The 25,264-nt window shown below is 45.4% G+C and overlaps 1 protein-coding gene across 5 annotated transcripts in view; it reads right to left on the bottom strand.

The window, feature by feature from the left end:
• Nucleotides 1-5,512: 5,512 nt before the first annotated feature.
• The window catches only part of CHD7 (chromodomain helicase DNA binding protein 7), a 130,784-nt gene continuing 111,032 nt past the window's right edge, over nt 5,513-25,264 (bottom strand). The window contains exons 21-39 of one of the 5 annotated variants that reach the window (XM_064170816.1): nt 25,049-25,254; nt 23,941-24,140; nt 23,165-23,324; nt 20,030-20,119; nt 19,248-19,351; nt 17,353-17,482; nt 16,965-17,037; nt 16,535-16,613; nt 15,612-15,840; nt 14,909-15,117; nt 14,112-14,789; nt 13,548-13,708; nt 11,332-11,559; nt 10,827-10,944; nt 10,501-10,598; nt 9,732-9,953; nt 9,419-9,559; nt 8,592-8,696; nt 5,513-7,806 (exon numbers count right to left, since the gene is read on the bottom strand). In XM_064170816.1, the coding sequence (XP_064026886.1) occupies nt 6,856-7,806; nt 8,592-8,696; nt 9,419-9,559; nt 9,732-9,953; nt 10,501-10,598; nt 10,827-10,944; nt 11,332-11,559; nt 13,548-13,708; nt 14,112-14,789; nt 14,909-15,117; nt 15,612-15,840; nt 16,535-16,613; nt 16,965-17,037; nt 17,353-17,482; nt 19,248-19,351; nt 20,030-20,119; nt 23,165-23,324; nt 23,941-24,140; nt 25,049-25,254 (4,182 nt within the window). In that variant the 3' untranslated portion in view covers nt 5,513-6,855. Of the gene's footprint in view, nt 7,807-8,591; nt 8,697-9,418; nt 9,560-9,731; nt 9,954-10,500; nt 10,945-11,331; nt 11,560-13,547; nt 13,709-14,111; nt 14,790-14,908; nt 15,118-15,611; nt 15,841-16,534; nt 16,614-16,964; nt 17,038-17,352; nt 17,483-19,247; nt 19,352-20,029; nt 20,120-23,164; nt 23,325-23,940; nt 24,141-25,048; nt 25,255-25,264 lie in introns of all 5 variants that reach the window. The other 4 variants (XM_064170812.1, XM_064170814.1, XM_064170813.1 and 1 more) reach the window with 4 other exon arrangements.

Here is a 25,264-nt window from a genome sequence, read left to right as displayed (position 1 = left end):
GGGATCAGAAAGCAAAATGCTAAAGCTGAGTTTAAGCCTCTCACCTCTTCACAAAAAAAAAAAAAGCCCTCCAAGAAAACATCAAACCTCATTCGTGTAAAAAAAAACAACAGGACTCCCAAAAGCCCTTCAGGAATCAACAGAGACATTGGAGAGAACTTACACGTGGCCATGCCTTGGAAGTTTGATTTCAGGAAAACATATTCTGGACAAAAAGCAAAGCCTTCGCTTCCCTCCTTCGCTGCCACACGTTTCTGGGAGGGGTTTGGCACATATTTGGTGGTGGGGTGGGGGGAAATTCATATTTGTAATGGTTTTAGGAAATGCCTTAGGGCTATTCAGAGCCTCGCACAGCTGCTCATCAGTAGCCAGCCATGGCTGAAGGAGCAGAAACTATGGATGGGAGAAATATGCCATCTTTGTCTGGTGCAGAACAATGTGCTGCAGAGGCACACAATGCCTGCCTCTTGTTTTCTAGTAGCCCTCGGAAAAAAAAAAAGGAAAGGGGAAAAAAAAAGGGTGGGGGGAAAGGGGGGAAGGATCATGGAGTTTCCTTGCAGGGCCTCTGAGCAGAGGGAGCAACATTAGCTCTGCACTCACAGATATGCAAATCCTTCCCTCAGCCCAACAATAGCAGAAGCCCTGTGGGAGGAGACCGATAGCAGAGAGCAGGCGGCTGCTGCTCCCAACTCCTTTGCCTGCAAAGCCCACAAGTTCCCCGACTTCCAGAAAGCTGGAAGAAGGTCAAAGCATTGTCCGAGGAGAGCTGTGAAAGCTCTGCTGTCATAGAAAGGTTGGGGTTGGATGGGACATTAAAGATCATCTTGTTCCAAGCTCCCTGCCTTGGGCAGGGACACCTCCCACCAGCCCAGGTTGCTCAACACCTCATCCAGCCTGGCCTTGAACACCTCCAGGGAGGGGACATTCACAACCTCTCTGGGCAGCCTGTGCCACTGTCTCCCCACTCTCACTGCAAAGAATTTCTTCCTAATCTCCAGTCTAAATCTGCCCTCCTCAAGCTTCAATCCATTCCCTCTCATCCAGTCACAAGGGGCCCTTGTACAAAGGCAGAGCTGCCTGCTGGCTGCCCACAGAGCACACTGTTAGCAGACATTTTAAAGCTGAGGCTTAGGGATGCCCTTGCCCAAAAGATTGATGAATCTATGGCTGGAGGTAGCTTAATAAAGCTCACAGATAAAAAGCTGGAACTAAAAGCACAAAGGAGGTTCTGCAGCAAGACCCCAACTAATAAAGCAGTGCAGTAGTTTGTTGGTTCTGGTATTAGCATCCCACTGAATTCTCTGCTGCATCCAAAGCTGCTCAGGATATTGAAGATTCCTTTAAGCTGCTCTGCACCAATGCATTTTGGCTCCCTTGGAGCCCTTCATGTTGGGTTATCTGAGGGCTTTTGATTCTGCTGCCTCTAAATTCATCCCTGGGAGTCTGGAAGGTGCCCAACCCTAGGCAATGCTCCTTGCAATGAGGATGGTGAAATAGTGGCCCAGGTTGCCCAGCGAGCTGGTTGAGGCCCCATCCCTGGAGACATTCAAGGTCAGTCTTGATGAGGCCCTGGGCAGCTTGCTCTAATTGAAGATGTCCCTGCTGACTGCAAGGGTTGGACAAGATGACCTTTGAGGGTCCCTTCCAACCCAATGCATTCTTTGACTCAGCTCACTGGTGGGGGGGCACTGGTGGCAGGCTTTGCTGCACACTGCATCAATAACCTGTTGTACCTCTGCAATGTCAAGTGCTGATGCCTTGGAGAGACCCAAAGCTGGCTTCTGACAGAGAGAGAGGATGTTTCAGCTCTGAGGAAAAAAGGTGAAGGGAATGAAACTTCCAGGATTGAGAGTTGCTACAATCAGGGTTTGGTGGGAGTTTTGGAAACAACCAGAAAACCTCCTTCCAAATCATAGAGTCAGTCAGGGTTGGAAGGGACCACAAGGAGCAGCCAGTTCCAACCCCCCTGCCATGCCCAGGGACACCCTACCCTAGAGCAGGCTGCCCACAGCCTCAGCCAGCCTGGCCTCAAACACCTCCAGCCATGGGGCCTCAACCACCTCCCTGGGCAACCCATTCCAGCCTCTCACCACTCTCCTGCTCAACAACTTCCTCCTCACCTGCAGGCTGAATCTCCCCACCTCCATCCCCCCCAGCCCTGTCATTACCTGATAGCCTACAAAGTCCCTCCCCAGCTTTTTTTGTAGCCCACTTCAGATTCTGGAAGGCCACCAGAAGGTCACCTGGGAGCCTCCTCTTCCCCAGACTGAACAGCCCCAACTCTTTCATTCTGTCCTCACAGGAGAGCTGCTGCAGCCCTCTGAGCATCCTCCTGACCCTAAGGCCAGGTGAATGTCCCAGCTCAGGCTGTGCAGCTTTAGGCAATAGGATTGATGTAAACCAGCAAATATTTTGCACAAGGTGAAGCAGAGTGACAGAACAGATCTCCTAAGGGGATGCAAATCCACATCACTGAAGGATTTTGCTTTCCCACCTTTCACAGGTTGCTGTCAGCACAGGTAAAACCATCAAATCGTAATTGTTTGAGCTATTTGTGCTGCAGTAGCTCTGTGCTGGTAGTCCCCAATCTGTTCCTTGTGCTGCCTCAGTCCTTGCTTAAGAAATTTAGACGCTGGTGATAGCTGCAGGTCAGACTTCATTAGCTCCAGGTAATTATGGTCTATGTTAAAAGCAAAACCCCACCCCCCGTTTAGGAGGCTGGCTCAGTGTGTAGATGCTCTCATGGAGGGTGCTCCAGGTGTGAGGCAAGTGCAGAAGGGTGTCTGCTGCAAGCATCCTCCCCAGGGAAGACTCTTTTCCCGTCACCCTTCCGAACCCGGTGCCGACCTTCGTGACCGTTCCTCTGCACTAGCGGTGCCAAACCCACCCCCCTCCACGCTTCCATGTAATACATCTCTCCAACATTAGATGGCAATCCCCCCCACTCCATTTTTCCAACCAGGGGCCCGTGTCCCTTCCAAAACTCCCGCGTTACCTTCTCGGCCGCAGGTGAGCAGGTCCTGGGGCTCGCAGGCAGCAGAGGCTGCGTGGGAAGCAGAGGCAGAGGATGGTGGCTCCAGCATGACCGCGGCATCGGCTCTGCTGCAGCAGCTCCCCAGGGATGGCTTTCCTTGCGCTAGCAGAGGCAGAGGAGTGGCACCGTTCCAGAGGAACACTGGGGTGACAGCAACCTATTTGTCACTTGGACACCCCACGCCAGGACTGGGATGCTGCCATGCCCAAACACCTACAGGCAGAAACAGGCGGTTACCAGAACTCCCACCCCGGCTGGAGGCAGGGTTGGTGTGGCCTTTAACGAGGTAATTCCTGCTCTCACCAATTAGGAAGGGCCCTCCCAAGGGATATCATTAGTCTGTGTAAATCTTTGCTGGGGTAAAACTGACTTTAAGAAAAATGAAATGGTTGTTTAGCAGCAGTGTGTGGAGCACAGCCTATGGGAAGAACCAGGCAGCTCTTACAGGAGGCAGAAAACATCAGACACGAGATGTGGAACCAGCTTAAACCACAGCTCAAACGACTCCAGCAGCCTGTAACACACCTGAGGGGCACACAACGGTTTGGGTTGGAAGGGACATGAAAGATCATCCAGGTCCAACCACCCTGCCATGGGCAGGGGCACCTCCCACTTAGAAGAGGTTGCTCAAGGTCTCATCCACCCTTGGTCACGGAGAGGACATCCAGAGTCTCCCTGGGCAACCTGTGCCAGTGTCTCCCCACCCTCACTGGAAAGAATTTCTTCCTCATCTCCAGCCTCAATTTGCCCTCTTCAAGCTTCAATCAGTTCCCTCCCATCCTTTCACTGCAAGCTCTTGCAAAAAGTCCCTCTCCATCTCTCCTGTAGCCCTCTTGTACTTCTTGTGCTGAGGGCACCAGAACTGGACACAGTGCTCCAGGTTCATATACCTCAGCCTCTCACTTTTGTTGTGGTCTGCAGGGGTTTTTTTTGGAAGAGAGAGGGCATGAATCAAATGGAGTGGGCCCAGAAGAGCGTCACAAAAATGATCAGAGAACTGGAAACACCTCTGCTATGAGGACAGGCTGAGGGGACTGGGCTTGTTCAGCCCGGAGAAGGCTCCAGGGAGCCCTTAGAGCTGCCTGCCAGTACCTGAAGGGGCTACAGAAAGGCTGCAGAGGGACTGTTCCCAAAAGTCTGCAGGGACAGAATGAGGGGCAAGGGTTTGAAACGAGAGCAGAGCAGATTTAGATTGGCTGTGAGGAACAAGTTCTGCATCATGAGGCTGCTGGAACACCACAACAGTTGCCCAAGTAGTTGAGGCTCTCTCCCTGGAAATATTCAAGGTGAGGCTGGACAGGGCTCTGAAGGACCTGCTCTAGTGGAGGATGTCCCTGCTGACTGCAAGGGGGTTGGACTGAATAAACTTTGCAAGTCCCTTCCAAGCCAAACCGTTCTGTTTTCAGATCAAATTCACCCTTTTTCATACATCCAAATTTTAGCCTTGCAACAGTTTGTCCACTCCAGCTCTGGTCCAAATTCCCAGTGGACACCAGTGGAAGATGTGCAGCTCTCCAGCATTCCAGTAGCACTAAGACTCAGTCCCAAGCTGGAGGTGCACCCACAGCTGGCTACTCAAACTGCTAATGGCTTCACGTACTCCACCGAGAACCTAACCTCTTCAGCTGGCTCTGGAGCCAGTTGTGCACACGTGTGCCGAGGTGACAACGCTGCCAGCAGAAGTTCTCCAGCACTACATTATCTCCCATATCAAAAGGTCAGGAAAGGCTACAAATGGGCAGCTCTCCAGAAGAGGCACTGGGTTTTATGAAAAGTGGGTCAGTTTTAGTTTCATGTAGGTTGTTTGACACAGTGGTTTCTGGCATCACAAGCTCTGGTCTACAGGATACCACAGAGCCTTTGTGTCCCTTGCTGTCACTACAGCATTGTGTTTTTCTACCCATTAACCAAGGATAAATGACCTAGATATTGTGCCTATTAAAGCCTCATTTTTCTTTTGCCTTTTTTGTTCTTTAGTGTACCACATTATCACACGCTGAACACATTTTAAAGTATCCTCAGTCTCTCTGCCCCTTTGAAGGAGTAAAGTAAGGGGTTTTTAGTGAGCATTTCTGTGGAGTCAGTTCGAGTGGAAAAGATGAAGGTTCCTGCCTGGTCCCCCTGAAGATGGTGGCTCAGCATTTAGAGTCACTGAGCTATGAAGAATAAGGCAGTGGAAAGAAAATAACAACAACAACAACAACCACCACCACCACCAACAACAACAAAAAGAAGCCACAAACACAGGAAGTGAACACCAGAGCTGACATCCCTAAACACTACATCCTCTAATTACATCTCTGCATATCATGGGTCACTTTTATTAAAAGCATCATTACTACAGTTGGCAGCAATTTACATCTTATCTTACATGATAGCAGTTTTCAAAGGGAAAAGAAAAAACAAAACAAAAGAAAAACAAACAAAAGGGGGGGGGGAAGAAAAAAAAAAAAACAAATAACAAGAAAAAAAACCCAACCCAAAAAAAAAAAACAAAACAAAACAAAAAAACCAAAACAGAAAAGAAACAACCCAGATTTTTTTTTTTTTTCCAAAGCAAAAGAGACATCACAACAAAGAAAAAGAAACCAAAACAAACACATTTACAAAGTCATGTCTGTAAACTTCAAGGCTAGTTTAGAGTTTGAGGTAATGCTGTTTAGCTTTGTGGCTAAAGTAACAAAGTCCTTTAATTTAAAAAAAAAAAAAAAAGGTACCTGATTTTTTTTTTTTTTTGTCCTTTTGATTTTTTTTTTCCTTTTTTTTTTTCCTTTTTTTTTTTTTTCCCTTTCCTCCTTTTTATATGTTATGGTTTTTTTTTTTTTTCCTGTTTGTTTGTTTCTACCAGTGCATTACAACATCACGAGACGATTTTAAACTGTAGCTTTCTCCTGTTAAGAACCTTCTCCCCGGGGGTTAATCTTTTTTATTCCAAAAGGTACTCTTCACATTCAACAGCTGCCTTATTATTGCTGTGTCTCAGAGACAGAGACATTCACACTATCATGAAGATTGTCAGAGAGAGAATGTGTGGTGTGCTGTGTGTGTGTGGATGATGGGGGGGGTGTGTGTGTGCGCGCGTGGGTGAGCTCCTGGGGCAGTCAAAACGAAGCTCCAGTCCGATATGTGTGTGTGTGTGTGTGTGTGTGTGTGTGTGTGGTGAATTTCATCTTGACCTTCACAGCAAAGAAAAGAAAAAAAAAAAAAAAAGAAAACAAACAAACAAAAAAGACTAAAAATGAAACAAACAAACAAACAAACTTAAATAGATAACTTCATCCTTCCTTTAAGCAGCACTTTCCTTCGATTAGTGCCACTCGGTTACCAAACTGCTGCTTAAATTCATAACACCAACGGTACCAAAAGAAAGGAAAGAAAGAAAGCAAAGAGAGAAACGAAACAGAACCAAAACCAGCAGAGCATTATGTCAATTTCCTTAAAAAGACATGATCACCTCTCAAATTTCATCTCTCCTAGGGATAATAAATAATGCACTGCACAATACTTAATGACCAAGATACCTTTTTGACACATCTGTATAACATGACTTGAACCTTTTTTTTTTTTTAAACCTTTTCCCCTCTTTTTTTTTTCCTTCTTTTTTTTTCTTCTTTTTTTTTGTCCTTCCTTTTTTTTGTCCTTTTTTTTTTTTGTCTTCTTTTTTTTATGTGTTTTTTTTAATCGATTTTTTTTTTTTGTTGCTACACTATGTTACAGAACAGCTTATAAAAACTAAGTATGGACATTTAACTGTGAGTGTAAACAGTAGGACTACCACTTGTCAAAAGTTTCAAACACTTTAACTGTAACTGGTTCTGGGGTTATTCATCGTTCTCATTGTTTTCTATTTCTTCCCCCCCGTCAAGTGAGTCTAATTCTTCACCCTGTGCTATTTCATCTTCTAAAACGGAGGAATCTGCAGTTTTATCAAGGCTCTCCTCTGCGTCGCTGCCTTCCAGAGTTTCTTCATCTTTGAAGGCAGTTCCTTCAGTTTTGTCAGTAGCCTTCTCTTCGTTGGAGCCCACTGCGTTCTGAAGTCCTGCTAGTGCTGGGAAACCGGGCAGAGTCAATCCCCCCAGTCCTGGAGGTAGAAACATAGATGGATAGAAGAGGCCAGGAGCCATGGTAGACAGCAGGAAAGGATTGAAGGCCAGAGGGTTTGTGGGCAATCCAGTGTTGGTGGTGGTGGTAGTGGTGGCAGTGGCGGTGGTCGCCGCAGTAGCAGCACTGACGGATCCATTCGCAGAGTCAGTAGCAGAAACAGTGTCTGTGCTTTTCTCGGAGTCTTTGTTCTCCTCTTCACTCTCATTCTTCTTCTCTTCGCCCTTAGAGGCGCCGTCCTCAGCCTCCCCCTGGCCGGAAGCAGCAGTGGCATTTCCAGTAGTCGCCGCGATTGGGTTATTCAACAATCCGCTCAGTCCAAACACGTTGGGCAGCCCTGCCATGCCCGGCAGCATCAGAGGCAGCATGGCAGCCGGGTTCTTAGCGTCCCCCCCAGCAGCAGCTGTTGCCAGCCCTGGCGGGAAGCCCATCAGGCCTGCGAGCTGGAGGGACTGCAGGTTCTGGAGGTTCTGGAGGCTGGTCAGGTCCATCCCAGCAAACAGACTGTTCATTAGTAGTGGGTTGATTCCCGAAGTTGATGCTACAGCAGCAGCTGCTGCAGCTGCTTTGGCAATTTCACTTTTTGGCCTTCTTCCTCTTCTGCTTGCTCCTTCCTCCCTCACAACAGGCCCAGTGAGAAGACGGTCAAACATGGACTCTGGAACAAAACCCTGAAAAGGAGACGTGGAAAAAAAAGAACCCAAGCTTTAATGGCCATCAGCTTTGAGAGCTTTCAGCAGCTAACTGGTGATGATGGGAGGAACAGAAGGGATTTCAGCATACTCCAAGAGCCGTTTGTTTCCCAGCCCTGGCACATGGTGACTAGCTAGCTACTCGAGCGAGCGGCAGCAGAACATGTAGGAACAACTGAAGAAAGCAAAGTCACAGATTCTTTTTCCTTTTACACACAACAGTAAAACAACACATGCTGGAACTCTCTAGCTCCATTAAAAACCCCTCTCTGGTACGCTGCAGCTAGGAGGTTGTGCCTCTGTACTCCACACTGAGCTTCAGCACAGAAAGAGTTTATCAAAACCTAAACTCTGCCCTTTGTTTTCAAACAAGTCGTAAAAGAAAAGGCAGGAATCTTTATCCTTTGATGCTGCTCCTTACCAAGATGATGAAGTTCTGTTATGAACATGACAAATATTTTCTTCACAGTTCCTGATGTCTGAATATTTGTGTTCATTAAGGATTGTTGCTTGCAAGCCAAAATTAATTCAACCCAAATGCTGAAGGTTTCTCACCGCAGATGATTCTTCCAGTGTCCTTCATACCCATGCTGCAGCAGCCTCCTATCACCACCCACCCTGCACTGGGTAACTCCCACCCAGACTCTACAGTTTCCTCAGCTCTAAAGCAGCTACAATATAAAGACTTAATAATCAATTTACACAGCCTTCCACTTCCCTGTGCTGTAATCCACAGCGAAGCATGCAGTAAGAGTTTCACTTACAGACTGTTTAACAATGTCAGTCCAGTCTGGAGCAACAGCAAATTCAGGATTTTCTTCCAGCCATCTTGGCAAGTCCTTCATTGGAGGGGCCATAGCTCCACCCATCTAATCAAGAGACAAGGTTAATACTTACAATAAAGCAAAACAGCAACACAACAAACCCACAGCCAAATGCCCAACCAACCATTTCTATGGACGTTTTCTATCTGTGCACTTTCATCTCTGAAGGATAGCAGCAAAGACTTTCAGGTTGTGGAAAACCACATGGAGAGGAGCTAATGATAACTAGAATTATGAAGATCATGGCATACAAATGCACGTAGTAAGATGCTGCATCTCAGGCAGTGCTAGCAACGAAACTCTTATCTAGGGAAAAAATATGCTATGTAGTTTGGAAGAGTAACAGTTGTTTACCTGAGTGATTAATATGAATACATTGGAAGAGCTAAGGAGGACTTAGAGGAATTGAGTGCTAGGCTCATTCATAGGATGGTTAAGGTTGGAAGTGACCTCAAACTCATAGGATGGTTTAGGTTGGAAGTGACCTTAAAGATCATGGAGTTCTAACCCCCTGTCATGGACCAAGTTTTTCAAGGTCTCATCCATGACCTCCCTGGGCAACCTGTTGCAGCGTCTCACTATTTTCACTGTAAAGAAATCCTTCCTAATCTCCACTCTAAATCTCCCCTTCTCAAGCTTCAATTCACTCCCTCTCATTCTTACAAGCCCTTGCTGAACTTTCAAAGGAGGAAGCCCGAAGCAGAAAAGCTGCTCTGCACACACCAAGGCACTCATAAAGCCCTCTACTGAACTAACTGTGTTTTTACCTTCTTTCCATTCCGCTTATTTACCACAGGTACCCTTTCTTCTCCTGTCAAGGTGTTTATATCCAGTTTGTTAGGGTTTCGACACCTGTGTCGCTTCTGTTTCGGCTTCTGAAACGGGGAGAACAGCACATCTGCACTCTTCTGGAAAGAAGAAAAAGGCATGGCCTTGTAGTGGTGTGTTTTCTGGACAAGCACCACCACTCACAGAACCCCTGCTCACAACCACTTTAAGTCACAGGTACAAAACCCAAGGTTATGGCTAGCATGAGGGAATTAATTCTGACATCTGTAAAACTAACCTCTGGATACTTACTGGTACGTAACTCGGCATATCTACAGTGTAAGTGGGATGCAATTTAAGCCATTCAACTAGATCCTTGTTTTTAGGAGCATCCTCTCCCACCAGCCTGGTCCCATCCTCTAGATTGATTACAGGGATGCGAGTGTCTGGGTCCAGTTGACCAGGAGATGGAATGTTCCTTGCTGGTAGGGCTTCCATATCTTCTTCAAAAGCTTTGGTCACTTCTGCATCCTCCTGAAAACATCAATATCTGTATTAATTCTCACTTCATGGTTACCCGGCAAAAATAATTTCAGGGACTGAAACTAAATGCTCAAGAAGGTTTTGCACACCTAAGAGCTAGTGGGGGTTAAATATTCCTACTATGTAAAATGATATTGTTGAATTAGGGAACTTTATGGTTAGCACAGGTGAAGATGAAAGAACACAGATCTAAAGGCAGAGCAGGTTTTGTGCACTTCCAGCTAACAGCCCCCAAGATCTTCCCTTTGCTAGACAATAAAAGGACATCCTTCAGCCTCAAAATGAGCTGTTATAAATACATTATGTTTTGCTTAAAAAGCAGTTAGCTCTTTGCAAGTAGAAGCTACTTAAGAGATCAGCTGCAACATGCTAGAGCAAACTTGATGTGAACAACACTTTGCTTCCAAAGGAAGCACCAGCTCTCAACACAGAAGCTGGTTGGATAAAACCCACACACGACCACACCACCACTCCAAACACGTTCAGAAAGTGCTAGACAGAGGAGAACAAGCATGAGACAAAAAGGTTGCTGTCTTACTACAGTCAATGATGTCCGTTTGTTGCTCATAAATAACAGATCAAGCCCTTCCACATTTTTCCTCCTTCCTCTCCTCCTCTTCATGGGCGGTTCTCCATCTATTAAAGAGCCATTTAGGAGATGCCTTGTGGGTGTGCGTGAAAGACCTGCTTGCAGCAGCTCCATTTGAGTCTTAAAGGCATCAGACACGGGTGTGGAGACATTAGGCAAGATAAACTTTGAAGTAACAGATGAAAAATTTGAGGTAGAACTTGCTGCCTCTCGTGAGGCCTTTGATAAATCTACAACCTTCTCTTGTCCATTTTCTGAGACCACCTGAGACTCACGTAACTGGGCAACCATTTCCATCAGATTTCTCCTCTTGGCAGCTCTCTCAGCCTCAATCTCAATCTTTCTTCGTCTCCTCCTCCTCTGACGTGGAACCGACAAATTGAGTGCATCTTCCTGAAGAAAAATGAGCATTGCCAGCCGTTAGCAAAGCTGTCTGCTATGCTGAATGGAAAAGCCCAAACACACACAGCTTGGAAAACAAAGCCTTCATTTCATACAAAGAAACCCTGCAAGAGTTCAAAGCCAGCTTGGATGGAGCCTTGAGCAACGTGGTGCAGTGAGACGTGCCCACAGGAGAGGGTTGGAAGTAGATGATCTTTAAGGTCCCTTCCAACCCAAACCACTCTAGGATGCTACGATTCATCTTCTCCTGTTTCATTTAAAGAAATGCCATTTTTAGTTTGTTCTACCGTGCAAAAGCACATGCAAGATGCAAAGTTTTATGTGAGACAGAGAAAGATTACAAGGTTTTATGTCAGAAAGAACAAGCTGCAGCCTTGCCTTAGACAACTGAGGAGAAACGGTGATATCTTCGCTGCCACTGACGCTGGCTTGAGCGACCATGGAGAGCTCTGCAAAGCTCCTTTTCTGCAGAGGGCTGTCCACAGCTGTTGGAGTATAGCCAGGTATGAGCCCCTGGAAATCAAACATCTGGCGCCTATTTACTGGCCACTTCCCTTTCAGCACTGCTTCGCAGATGTTGTCTAATCGGTTGATCATTACTCGGTCCTGCATAAAGGCAAAACACGGCATGAACCTGCAGCGTGAAAGTTGCCTCTTAAACTCCAAGAGAGGGTAACAGCATGGCCCAGCTCCCAAAGCTGAGGAGATACACCCAAACCCAACTACTGCTGCAGGTCAGCATTAACTCAGCATCTTATGAGAAGCCACTACACAGTTTGGTGGCATAAAATACCACTTACAGTAAAAAGCTGCTTGCTGGAGGGGAAAAAAAGAGGCTGAGGGGAGACTTTCTTACTCTCTACAACTACCTTAAAGGAGTCAGGTGGGGGTCAGTCTCTTTCTCCTTAGTAATGAGTCACAGGACAAGAGAAAATGGCCTCAAATTGTCCCAGGGGATGTTTAGGTTGGACATAAGAAGAAGCTTCTACGTTGAAAGGGTTCTCAAACACAGGAACAGGCTCCCCAGGGAAGTGGTTGAATCCCCATCCCTGGAGGTGTTTAAAAGAGGCAGAGATGTGGTGCTGGAGGACGTGGTTTAGCACCAGCCTTGGTTGGACTTGATCTTAAAGGTCTTTTCTAACTTGACTGATTCTGTGGTTTAATCCTGAGGGATAAGGACCAAGATCAAGCTTTTCTGTAGGACAACCTACTAAGTGACAAACTGAAGAGGAGCTCGGTGTCCTTCTACAGCAGCTTACAAAACTCATCAGTTCGGGAGGTAAAAATCAGAACATCTGCAACCAGCATCTTAAAGCTGCGGGGCAGGAGATCCAAGAGGCTGGATCTGCCATTCTGTCCTAGGAAGTGGATCCTCATTAGCGTCACTATTAATAAAGTTCAACATTATGAACCGGGCACCAAGCTAGGGACAGCTAATGAATGTCAATTTTCATTCCACGCCCATTATCACTTCAAATTTCACTGAAGCGTGCACACTAAAAATCTCTAATTATGTTTATTAGGCTGCTTACGCCCAAGCTACACAGAGCAAAAGGCTTCTGCTTTACTTTTACACTACCACTGCAGTCACAATTGTTTTCAGTCCACGTTTCCATGCTGAAAGCAAAGAGGAGGAGAATCATCTGATCTTTTTTGTCCATGTCAGTATTTAAGCAATTCTACACCAGCATGCCTGAAGTAGAAGGAACTTCAGGAGAAGGAGGAGTACTGCTGGGTAAGGGACAGGAGCGTGGGTTAGCTTCCTCAACAGCAGAGCAGTGCAAAAGCCACTAGCAGATCTCAGCAGCTGCAACAGACTGCTTGCTTTCCCCAGGAATAAGCCTATTAAGGGCAAGGTCCCCCCTGCCCTGCCCCCCCATCCCAAACCAGATGGCCCTGTTATGGTGATTAGGAAGCTTAAGACTATTACTACTTTATTTCTCTCTCTCTCCCCTTCCTGCAACGGAGAGTATAAATTATGTATGGATTTATGAGGAGGTTACGGTTCCCTCTTTTAAACAGAAAACATTTTCTGTTAGACAATTTTCTGCATTGTTACCAAAATAAGACACAGCTTTACCCCATCTGAAACTGCTGCTTATGTTTGCAGGATACCTTAATACAATTACATCTGTCAACATTATGTAATGGCTTAGATGATGTAGGTCACCAATAGTCTTCTCTGCAATCTCCTCACCCCAAAATACAAAGGTGATCTTACAAAACCCTCCGCTCCCAACACTGCAGATTGCACTGCAGACAAAAGCCATCATTCAAAGCCGTGACTTTACCTCTGCCAACAGAGGTGTGAGAGGTGGGATTCTGCTGACACAGAGTTATGGAGCTTCTGAGGAACTCATGTCTGTCAGTAGTTTTGCTGTTTTACTAAAGGAAAGCCCTTAGAGTACAGCAAATCCATTCATTTCCTCCGCTAATTTGTATGAAACGAAGACTAAAATTCTGTCCCACAAACACTTGTACAAAGCGAGTCTCTTGTCCTCCAGGAGTGCAGAACTGCACAAAGCTGGCTGTGATTCGCAGTCACACCTCCCATATTTCATCAGCGAGGCACATGCCACTGACCCCTAACCAACCTTAGGCCAGAAGGAGAAGGCAAACATTCTCTCATGCAGCAGCTGAACCACAGAGGCATCCCCATCCTCCATGTAGAACCCATCACGCGTTTCGTCCCTGGCGGTACTCATGGAGGCGTTGCTTTCTTCATCAAAATTCTTACCCTGAGAAACTGCTCCTGCTGAATGACAACCATGACCAGGCATTAACTGCAGACCATCCCAACCACCCAACGCCAACCTAACGAGACAGGTTAAGACAACCAGGCTTGACACAATGCTTCTAACTCAGGCTTTTGTTCAGTAATTACTGCAGCAGGGCCCCAGCCTCCTGCATTTGGCACAGAGATCACGCCTGTTGGCTCAGAAAGCTACCCTAGAAATCATCCCCTGGGGGGGGAATACCCCACTGCTACTGGGTGGGTTTGATGAAAGCTTATCTAGCCACCTGATACATGGAAGGGCAGAGGAACTGCTACATGTAGCCCAGGATGGCTCAGTGTGTGCCACTTACCAGCTGGCACAAGTGACAACAGCTGTGGGGCTCATGCTAAGCAGACAGAATTGATCTGACCAACGCATTACCTTCAGGTTGGGAGGATTCTTCTGATTTATCATCATCATCCAGTTTCTCCTCTTCGTCCTCTTCTGAACCTTTCTCAGAAATAGATTTTGGGTCTACGTCTGTGCTCACTTCTATGTCCTTCAATTCACATTTAACAGAGCCAGGCTCAGCCTCAGCATCACAGTCCTGTTTAGTGTCCTTATCTGCAGTATCTGTCTCCTCTTTGATATCAGACTTTTCTTTGGCTGCTGCGTTTTCAGACCCTTCAGCTTTAGACTCCGTTTGTTCTGTGGTCTTTTCTTCCTGTACTGGTGTGGATGGGACAATAGGTGGTGTCTGACTGCAGCCAGCACCCAGAGGGTTTATTGAAGAGACAGGATTTGCAGCACTCGTCCCTCTGTTTTGAGCAAAGCTTTTGTGAGCTTCGAGAAAAGAGAGTTCAGGATCGTTCAGAATGTGATAATCTGTCCTACTGACTCCATGTTTAGCAGCACCAATCAGCAAGTCTTTGTCATGTTTGCCACACTCCCACCACTCTGGCAGGTCTAAGCTTGGCTGGCAAAGCTTTAGCCTCTCAGGCAGCTGCGGGTGATGGAGAACCTGTTCACGGATCTTCCGCAGCAGCTCTATGCGATACAGAGTCCTAGAAGCACGTTCCTCTGTGATGGGCTCAATCAGCGTGGAGATATCAGGAGGTTCTGCAACAACAGCCATTAGATTGTGTTAGGTGGGCACCCAGTTCACTATACCTGGCCAGACGTTTCAACAGTCTGTCTCTCAAAGCTCATGTTGCTTCCCACATTCAGCTTGAACTTACCGTCATCAGGTTTGACTGGCATCCTGCACACTCTCCTACACATGTTCACAAAGCCATTGAAATACTTCTCCAGGCTTTCATCAGACTTCTTGTCGAGCCTAGCAAAGGCTCTGAACTGATTCCAGTCAAACTGATGTTTCACAGGATCAAAAATAACTCCAAAAGTAGACACCACACGATAAAAGTCAGCTTCTTCTCTTCTTGTCCATCTAGGCAAGAAAAGAAGCAAGAAGTGAGGCCAACTGAATAAACCAGAATCCAAGCCTAGTTTGGATGCCCCCAGGTTCTTTTAGGCCATACCCTCAGAAAAGAAGAGTGGCACCAGTGAAACACGAGCTCAAAGTTCTCGCTATAACCCCCTCAAAGGAGGCTGTAGAGGTGGGGGTCCACCTCTTTTCCCTAGTGTCAGGTGACAGAAGCAGAGGAAATGGCCTGAAATTGTGGCAGGGGAGGGTTTGGTTGGAGATTGGGAAAAAATTCTTTGCTGCAGGAGTGGCCAGGGATTGGAACAGGCTGTCCAGTCCCCATCCCTGGAAGTGTTCAAGAAAGATGTGGTCATGGCACTGCGGGACATGGTTTAATGGCCACAGTGGTGCTGGGTTGACGGCTGGGCTCGATGGATCTTAGAGGGCTTTTCCAACCCAAACACTTCCATGATTCAATGAAATAAGATTTACAGAGAGACACCCCCTGAGAAACTCACTTCTGCCGTTTTTCAGTTATTATGGCTTCCCTTTCTGCCTCCAGTGCCCTCACTTCCTCCCGAGGCCGACGTCTCCTGCGGTCAGTCTTCATTAGTGCCTCTTGCCTCATTTGTTGCCTTTTATAGCTGCGCTGATAGGCAGTAATGAGGCGACGCAGCCGGGTAGTCAGGGTTGAAGTGTTGGGCCAGTAGAGTTGGCCTAACTCAGAGTTGCTTTCGCTGTGCTTGTCTGGAGAATAGAGAAGTGTTTGTGCACTGCAAACCCACCACTGAACACTGCAAAGTTCCTGTGGCTCTAACTGATTCCTAGTTTATCAGATAAGAGCACACGCCTCATTAACATCGGTGCATAACAAATTAGCAGCGGGGTAACTACACTGCGAGGAGATAAAGAACAGAACTCAAAACCATCCAGCTCCAAGAGCACAAAAACGCTTGTGAAGCATTTAGAGATAACCATCAAGCATCATGATTCCATGTTGGGAATGCAAACATATTATGATTACTGTAAGCACTGAAATTAATGCAACCCATCTTTAAATATATTACCACAAACATGGTTCTGCCTCTGAGGAAACTCCTCTGCTGATTTTCCACTTTATTATTCTCACTTCAACCTGGCAGTTTTCCTCCATACTGAGGAAACAACAAATTTGTAACTTTCCAAGACTATGGTGGGGAGAACACCAAGGGCTGTGTTATGAAACATCTGCTCTTTATCATCGCAGCTTCTAATGTAATTAGAAACTCAGAAAGCCATCGTGTGGATTAGGCTGTAAACACTTGTTTTTGGAAGAGGTGAAGCACAAAGAGAACTGGCAGGACAAAGTTGACTGTGGTGTTTTCCCAAAGCACCACCTATCCCCATCTCTGCTAACACAAACAGTTAATGTCTCTGGTAACATAAACAGTCCACCTCTTACTCAATGTCTTTGCTGTAGTCTTACTTGGGTGTATCTCTATGGACTCCTCTTTGTCTTCTGGAGGTGAGTTTGCAAATTCCTTAGGGGAGAAGAGAGAAATTATTTTACTTTTCAGTTTTGACCACATGTCATCATTCCAGGAGAATAAATATTTCATCTCTCAGACACAGCAGCAACCAAGCTTTGGAAAGTGTCTTCATATGGTAGCTCTCAAACTTAAGAACAGCAGTCTGGTAGCTTTCCAACTTAAGAACAGCACATTAAGATAAACACAGATAAGACCCTGAGCAACCTGGTCTAGTGGAAGGTGTCCCTGTCAATGGCAGGGAGGTTGGAACTAGATGTTCTTCAAGGTCCCTTCCAACCCAAGCCATTCTATGGATCAGCTACAATTACATATCTGTAATTACATAAAGATGGAAGTTCTTACATCAATTTCATCCTTGAAGGGAATTCTGGTTGGCTTATACTCTGGATCTTCGTCCTCTCTGTCAAACTCACCACTATAAAACATTTAAAAGAAATAATTTGGGGCTAGAAGCAGCTGATTTTCTGGACAAAAGTCACCACACTATAAAACCCCAACAAAAACAACCCCACCACCACCACCACAACCCCACAGAAGCCATCAGCACGGTGCACCAAGTCGCACATTGCTATTTCCTGCTCAACTGTGGAAACAATTCTATGTACTTTTTTACATCATATGATCCCCTCAGCTCCTCAGGCGAGATGTAAGCAAAAGATGACATCTGAACTGCTGCCAGCATATACAACACTGATAAAGTTTATTAATTCTTTTTTCATGTCCTCCTTACCCATCGCCACCATCTGCTAACATGTCTGTCCCTCTCTGCTCAGCGGCGATGGCCTTAGCGTCAGGCATGCCAACCCGTTCCAGAAAGCACAGCGCCGGGTCAGCTCGCATGGAGTTGTACTTCTCATAACCTGCGTGCAGAGAGACAGACAAAGCCTTCTCAGAAGCTGTGAGCTGCTATGAATAGAAGGGGTTCAGGCAGTAAAAGTGCAATTTTCTGGATTCGTTTCTTTATTTCCCAATCAAACAAAGGAGCTGTTGCTGTGCTGGAAGCAAGCACCGTGTTCACGGAAGGCAGCTCTTCATTTCCTACGAGGACAGGCTGAGAGAGCCGGGGTTGTTCAGCCTGCAGAAGAGAAGGATCTGGGGAGACCTGAAAGCTGCATTTCAATATCTGAAAAGGACATAAAGGCAGGCTGAGGAGGGACTGTTTAGAATGGCCTCTGATGATAGGACAAGGGACAATAGTTCGAAACTGGAGCTGGGGAGATTGAAGGTTGGACATGTGGAGGAAGTTCTGCACAGTGAAGGTGGTGAAACAGCGGAATAGGTTGCCCAGGGATGTGTTGAGGCCCCATCCCTGGAGACGTTCAAGATCAGACTTGACGTGGCCCTAGGCAGCCTGATCTAGCTGGAGGTGTCCCTGCTGAGTGCAGGGAGGCTGGACAAGCTGACCTTTGAGGGTCCCTTCCAGCCTGATGCAATCTGTGAAGCTGTAAATCTCATAAGCACAGAAACATTTTCACACGGATAACATGAACAAACTGCAGGTGTTGCAAAGAGCAAGTTCGTGTCTTTATAAAGTAAAGCAACAACCTTCCACAAGTGAAAAAGTTCTTCAAGTTTCCTTTACGCCTCCACATTCCACACTCCCTACTGGAAAGGTGCAGATGCAAATGGAAGCACACAGAGAGAGGTTTTCTATAGCTGCAGCCCTGCTGGAACCCTCAGTGCAGGCTGCAAACCCGCTGCATACATGGGTTGTACGTAAGGCCAACGAACCTGTCTCATTAGGTTTAGGATGATGCATGTCAGTAAGATGACACTGTTCCCTCTATGGTTTTCAAACTGCTGTTTGCTTTTTTACTGCCCAACTTGACTAGATGGAAAATGGCAGATCCCAACAGTGCACTGCAGGAAAATGATTTTTAGACTAGACTTGCCTCAGCTGAGCCCACAAAACAGAGCTGCTGTACATAGGCAGAACAGCACAATTCAATTAGGATTTGTACTACAACACACTGCTCCTAACTGCTGTAGAGCCTCAAGCCAAACTGTAATCATGAAAGGTTTTATAAGCCATCATTCTCCCCTTTAGTCAGGCTGGGCTGCTGAGAATACCTCTGCGACCTCCAGAGAATTGGGATTATAATCAGGAATCGCTCACTGTATATATCATGCCAGCTCTGCATCCCCAGCCTTTCAAAGTTAACAAGGCTGCATCCCACTCAAGGGAGCCGGGAGTTCTCAACACTGACATTTGTGAAATATTGCTTGGAACAAAGCCCAGGAGGCACTTGTACAGATTAATAGCAGAGGTTAAGCCCACCGTCCACTTTGACACTGGTTGGCAGAGTTAGCAAGTGAAGCAGTGCTGGAAGCAAAGTTTATGGAGATCTATCTTACTATTTGGCTATTATTTAAACAAATATGGTTTTGTTTTATTTACAGCCAAGAAAGTAATGTTTTCTTCTCAAATGCTCTGCAAACATTTAAAAACAGCATCTGATATTTACAGCTCATATTAGGTTTTTAATGCAGGCAAGAAGGAAAAAAAAAAAAGGGAGATAGAAGCCAACAGTTCTTTGGAACAATACTTGTTAATATTATGACTGAACAGTCCTACACACAGAAAGCTTCACAACTGAGTTTTGTTCAGAGTGAGACATCACTTACCATGTTTGAATACTCCAATTAAAAGGGATTTATCCGCCTCCTTATCCCACCAGTCTGCAGGAACTTCAGCGTGGAATGGCTCAGGTATCCATACATCTACTTCACTGTGAAGACAGCATTATTGACATTCTCACAGGTATTACTAGACAAAGATGTTTGAAAAAAACAAACCAAAACCAAACAACCCCAAAGGTGGTTCACAGTATTTGGTAAATAGGAATTTTGAGGGAGGGGGGAAAAAAAACCCCACCCAAAACCAAAACAATTAAAACTCCAAACCAAATCAAACCACAGAAAACTCATAAAGGCAAAACCCAAGAGAGACATTTTACAATCTGGACAAAGTTAAATTACATGTTTGAATAAATAAATAAATAAATATACCTTAATAAAAAACCCAAAGAAGCCAAACCCACAAAAATCCAACCAAATGCCCAAAGCCACCCCCCCAAAAATCCCCTCAGCGTTAGGTTGCTTTGGGAGGAGAACGACAATGGTTATCCAAATATGATTCATTTAAGGTCTCAAGATACATTTAAAGTTATTTTTTTTTAATTGAGACAGAATAATCCTTTGGCATTAGCAGAACTGCAAATCCACTGCTGTCACTTCCCACACCATTCCCTCCCCCAAGAAAATTACCCACGGCACTTGATAAAATAATGAGACCAGACACATCGGAGATAAAGTGTGACAACCTTTAAACGCTGCCTTATTACAGTACCTGTGCTTTACAAAAGCCAGCCTCACAAAGCAAAAAAGAAACCTGCACTTGCACTAACCTTGAGTCAGCACCCTCTAAGATCTTGTCTGCTTGGTCCCCTATAACTTCTTGTCGTAGATAGTAGAGCATGCGGACACGCAGCAGGACCCTGGAGAGGAAGGCAGAGGGGGGAAAAAGTTCTTAACTTCAGGACTGTTTGCCAACAGTGGCTTTTGGCAGCTGCTGCTGTTCATCCATCATCCTGCCAAGGCTGATTAGCCATGCTGTATGGTAGGCTTGAAGCGTGACAGATGGTGGCACATAATCACCTCTGTGTGGTGCTTTCTGCTGGCTTCCAACAGGCCTGCCTGGCAACCGCTTACACTGCACAGAGAGGGACCCAGCTCAGCCCGGCCCCGGCGCATTTCATTTAGTTCTACCTAGTGCAGCTTGTGAAGTTTAGACACGTACTCTACCACTGCCTCTGAAGTATTGAAGCAAGTTTGTAAACAACTGAGCAGATGGCTTTCAGTAACTGTTCTGCTTCATTATCTCATAAAATTTCCTCAGCTGCTGCCTTAATACCATTTTTGGAAGCACATCAGAAGTTGTAGGAATAAACGAGATATAAAATCTGGTTTTACTACCTTACAATAAACCCTCAATATGGAATGTCAGGTTTTTCAGATTATACAACTTTCTGCTTCCGAGAATAGGGGGGGGACAAAAATAATCCCCCCATTTCCCTTGGGAGATATTAACTATTTTTACTCTTTTAAGCTCAAACTGCTCTCTAATTTTACCTGTGCGCAACTTAACTGCTACAAGGAAGCGAAAAAAGTCTTCCTTGCCCATGTTTATTTCCCCCCTCCCTTCTGCAATACTACAGTCGGGTTTGGAAGAGCTGTCAGGTGGTGTGGTCACACTTAAAGCTGGCAGCAGAGAGGCTGGCAGACTGGCTTTTCAAGGAGACTAGAGAAGAGGTCATCTCTGTAGCAAAAGGATCTACCTGGAAATCATCCCGCTCGCCGATGTTTACCCAATTCAGGGCACCCCCTGCTGCCCTGTTCACGAAGTAAAAACAGGGCCAGTAGAGATGGGGAGTACTCAGCCTGCCCTCTCACTGTACCCAAATCCATCACGGCAACTGTTGAACTGCTGCTGCTCAGGGAACAGGGAGGGTGACCAGGGAGGCAGTAATCTGATCACCAGCTTGCATGAAAAATTTAGACCACCACCAGTTTTGAGAGCTCCTCGTCGGAGATCTGATGCGAGCGCAGCACACACCCGCTCTTACACGTGTTATTCAAGCAGCCCTCAGAAGAGCAGGGATTTGAATGAAGGTCATGTCTGCAATTCAAAACATGTCAGACATGCTTCTTTTTGTAGGCATGATAACTGGGACCAGTAAGGTGTCCCTGCTCCCTGTGTGGCTATGTAAATAAGCTTTTGAGGGTCTCTGTCATCTTAGTATTAAGCAATAACAGCTGTTACATCAAGCCAAAGAGGAGGAGCAGAAAAAAAACCCACAAAAAACCCAACATCAACCAAAAACCAGAGGCTCTCTGCACCTCTCAGGAGTCCTACACATGAAAACAGCACACATGTGATAGGACAGGTCACCAGTTCCTATAAAGCCAATTTTCTACTGCTACCTTTTGGAAGGGTATCACTTAGATTATTAACTGTCTTCCATTTCTGCTTGATATCACCTGGGCTACACATGCTGCTTCTACAATTCACTTAGTCCTGGTGGATCTGGGAAGTGAAGGAAAAAGAAACCACCTGAAAACATTCTTGCACATTTACCAGCCTTCCCAATCCCTGTAATTTTTCTCCTGCTATTATTGCAGAACCAGCATTTTAAAAAATGAATTTAAGCCTGATCTGCAAACTGATCTAACAAGTCATGAGGACATGTTACCTGGGAGATTAAAATAATGTTACAGGAAAGAATTTAATTACTTTAAGAGCAAGTGAAATGTAATAACATCTGAGAAACAGCTCAGGAAAAAAAAAAACAGAAAGCAGTTGATTTGGCAGTGCACTTGCTAATGTAATTCTGTAAGTATCTGTTTTCATCAGCTGAGAATCAAGCTTGGTTAGCATCTGGAAATGAGCAAATAAACCCCTTGAATGCCTTTCCTCCTTCACACCACACCCCCTATTGACAGGCCACAGGTAGCTCTCCAATCAATAATCTCTTTCCAATAATCAGCATCAGCAGGACACGCAGCACATATTAAACCCAGCAAAGCAATGACAACCTTTCAGTAACACTGCATTACAATCTGTATGGTACATCTACGTTGAAGAGTTTAAGAGCAAACACCCAAACACAAAAAGCAAACAGCCTCCTCCCACTGACCCCTCAAAATAAGTTATTTTTGGGACAAGGATTAGCTTCAGTGTCTATAAAGGAGCACAGAAGTAAGGAAAAAGATGAAGAAGACAAAAATAACCAAGAGATTACAACCCGAAAGCTGCAAGAATGCAGGAGAGGCTCTTAAGAGACATTCACGCAACAATAAACCAACATAACATCCAAATCAAAACACAATTATCTTCATCCCCAACGGCTTTCAGCTCAGTAACATGTTTAGAATTTCAACAATCCAATCAGGGCTCTGATTCAGGTAAGAGCTGGGTGAAGAACTTTAACTCAAACAAAGGAGAAAGGAGAAATACCCTGCATTACGTGGAGAGCGAGAGAGGAAAGGAGAAAAATCAAGGAAGAGAAGAGATACACCCACACAAGTGAGCTGCTACTTGAAATTCTGGAAACTAAGATTTGGATATTTAAGTTTAGTATCTGAGGAACAGAAGTTTGAGGACATCAGCCTGAGAGACCCCACAAGAAGGGTAAGAAACAAACAGCTTTTGTTTAGAGAGCCAACTGCCAAGAGAAAGAGACTTTGTGGGGAGAGAGAATCTTTATATGGTAAAAGGAACAACCTCATCTGATTCCTGTCTCATTTAGCAAGCAGAAAACAGTTTTCTTCAGAACTGTGATTTAAGCACCGATCAGTCATAAAGAGCTTATAGAAGTATCCAGATATCTGCTAAGATGATTATCCTCAAATTAAAAAGTCATAATAGCTTTTACATCCTATTAAATGGCCTTGAATTCTATTAAAAACAGTCAAAAGAAGTTGTGGGCTTTCCAAAAGCAGGTAGTAAAACCCCTCTAAATGAAATACTTGTTAATACTTACTTATTACAGTGATGTTTGAGATGTTTCCTGTAGCTGTCCTCTTGAAACAAGACATCTGGGTTACAGGTCGTGAGCCAGTCGGCGTCCTGCAGCATTGGCTGTGAACTCTGGGCTTTTACTTTCTTGCCTTTCCTCCCTCTGGGCACTGGTGCAGACAGACCTACAGCAAACCCCAATATTTCTTAGACAATCTCAGTAGGAAAGCTCTCACCCCAATCCACACTACAATGACACATTTCAAAGCCAACTATCACTGCTTTACTAATTCCTTCGTGGGCAAAACAACCACACTCACGAAAGAAAACCCCCCACCAAAAAGCCCTGAACAGCAACACAGTTCAGTACAGAAAACTGCAAATCACAAAATCCACCAAAACTTTCATGCAAATCGAGGTGTGAAGACTGCAAACATTCAGAGCACTCGCCAGAAAATGGTGTTACATAAATATTTCTTGTTAAAGCTCTCATGAATCTGAAGGGCCATAAGGAAAGAAGCTTTCTGATTTATGGCAATTTGAGAGAGATTAACTCCAGCAGTAGTTGCCACTTCGAAACTGCGCCGGTTCAGAAGCGATCTGAGGGAACAAGCACTGCATTCTACCGAGCGTCTAAGGGAGGCTTCCCCTTTAAGTACAGACCAAGTCAAAGCCCACCTTACTCATAAAACCTGACAAGATCCTAGGACATGTCAGAATGGCTATAGTTGAAGGGGATAGCACGACTGAAGCAATTCCTCCCTATTTACCAGCGTCATCATTTGATTGTGGGAGACATACCGGAATGATTAACCAAAGCTCGAGTCTGCCCATCTGCAGTTGGAGTGATCAGATCCCAGATGAAACTTTTGATATTTTCATCCCCTTTGTAGTGATTAAGACAATACACCAGGATAGTCCGGCAGATGGTTTCCACATCTTGCTCTGTTAGCTGACGTTTATAGCGCCCGTGCGAGAGGATGTCAGTCCACCGACCCCAGCTAGAAGAAAAACACCTTCAGCACAGCAGCCAGGGCACTGCTTGTGTGCAGTTGGTGAGTTTTAGTTTCACTCCTGGTGCCAAGTGAGTTGGGACCTCCCGTGCTAGCACTAATGCCTTTTGCATTTGCAGGCTATGTCAGGGAATCCAACTGCCAGCACCAAAGAGTTAAGAATGTTTATTTTACAGAACAGGCAATAAGTTCACTGCTCGTAAAGCTGCAGTTGGAACTACCCTTAAAATAATAAAGTACATATGTTTAACAATAATGGTCCCAGTAAGCTACAAAGAGGAAATTCAAGCAATTCCTGCAATCGTGGGATTTGGGGAATCATTCTTATTTTGATCTTGAAATCCACTATTAGCAATTGTTGCACACAGCTTCCTAAAATAAAGCTGACTGCTCTGAAGCCCACCCTGCCAGCAGTCGACTATACAGCTGCTTGTTTGCAAAGAGGTAGAATTCAGATTGGTAAAGGCAAGGGGGAAAAGCATAAAATACCAAACAGCTGAATTGAAGTGGTGCCAAAATACCAGGATCCATGTTGAAAACCTCTAGCCTGACTGCTGGTTTGACAACCACCTTGTCCTTTACAAATGTGCTTTGTTATTGTGCATGATGCTTAGAAGAGAGATTAAACTTTGACAACTCAGGAGTTCTTTAACCCCCAATAAACCAGAAACAAACATTACATCTCTCACCAGTGAGCTCAAAGCCACCTGTGACACACTGGTACTTTGAGCTAAGTAACACACACATATATAAAAGCAACTTTCAATCTCGCTGGCATGTATACAGTGCAATGAGCTAAAGGTTACACAGTGAGAGATTACATGAATGTGTCCAAGAGAAGGAGTTATTTACTAGTTATCAGTCAGAAATAGTGTGTTTAATCTGCGCACCCTTACCCATAAACCAGCAAGTTCTTCTCCACCCTGAAACATTCACTCCTTGCATAACCCTGTGACTTGTCCTGAGGCCTGCGGGGCTTTGTGCTAGGCTTTTCTTCAGAATCACTTTCCAGGTCTGAGAACTCCATCAGTTCATCCTCTTTGACTGCACTGTAGAGTCTGGTTTGCTTTCTTACTCTTGGTGTATCAATAACTAGGTTATTCTGAAATGAA

The sequence above is a fragment of the Pogoniulus pusillus genome, chromosome 34, assembly GCF_015220805.1.
Source record: "Pogoniulus pusillus isolate bPogPus1 chromosome 34, bPogPus1.pri, whole genome shotgun sequence".
NCBI lineage: Eukaryota > Metazoa > Chordata > Aves > Piciformes > Lybiidae > Pogoniulus > Pogoniulus pusillus.
This window is presented reverse-complemented; position numbering and strand designations above follow the sequence as displayed.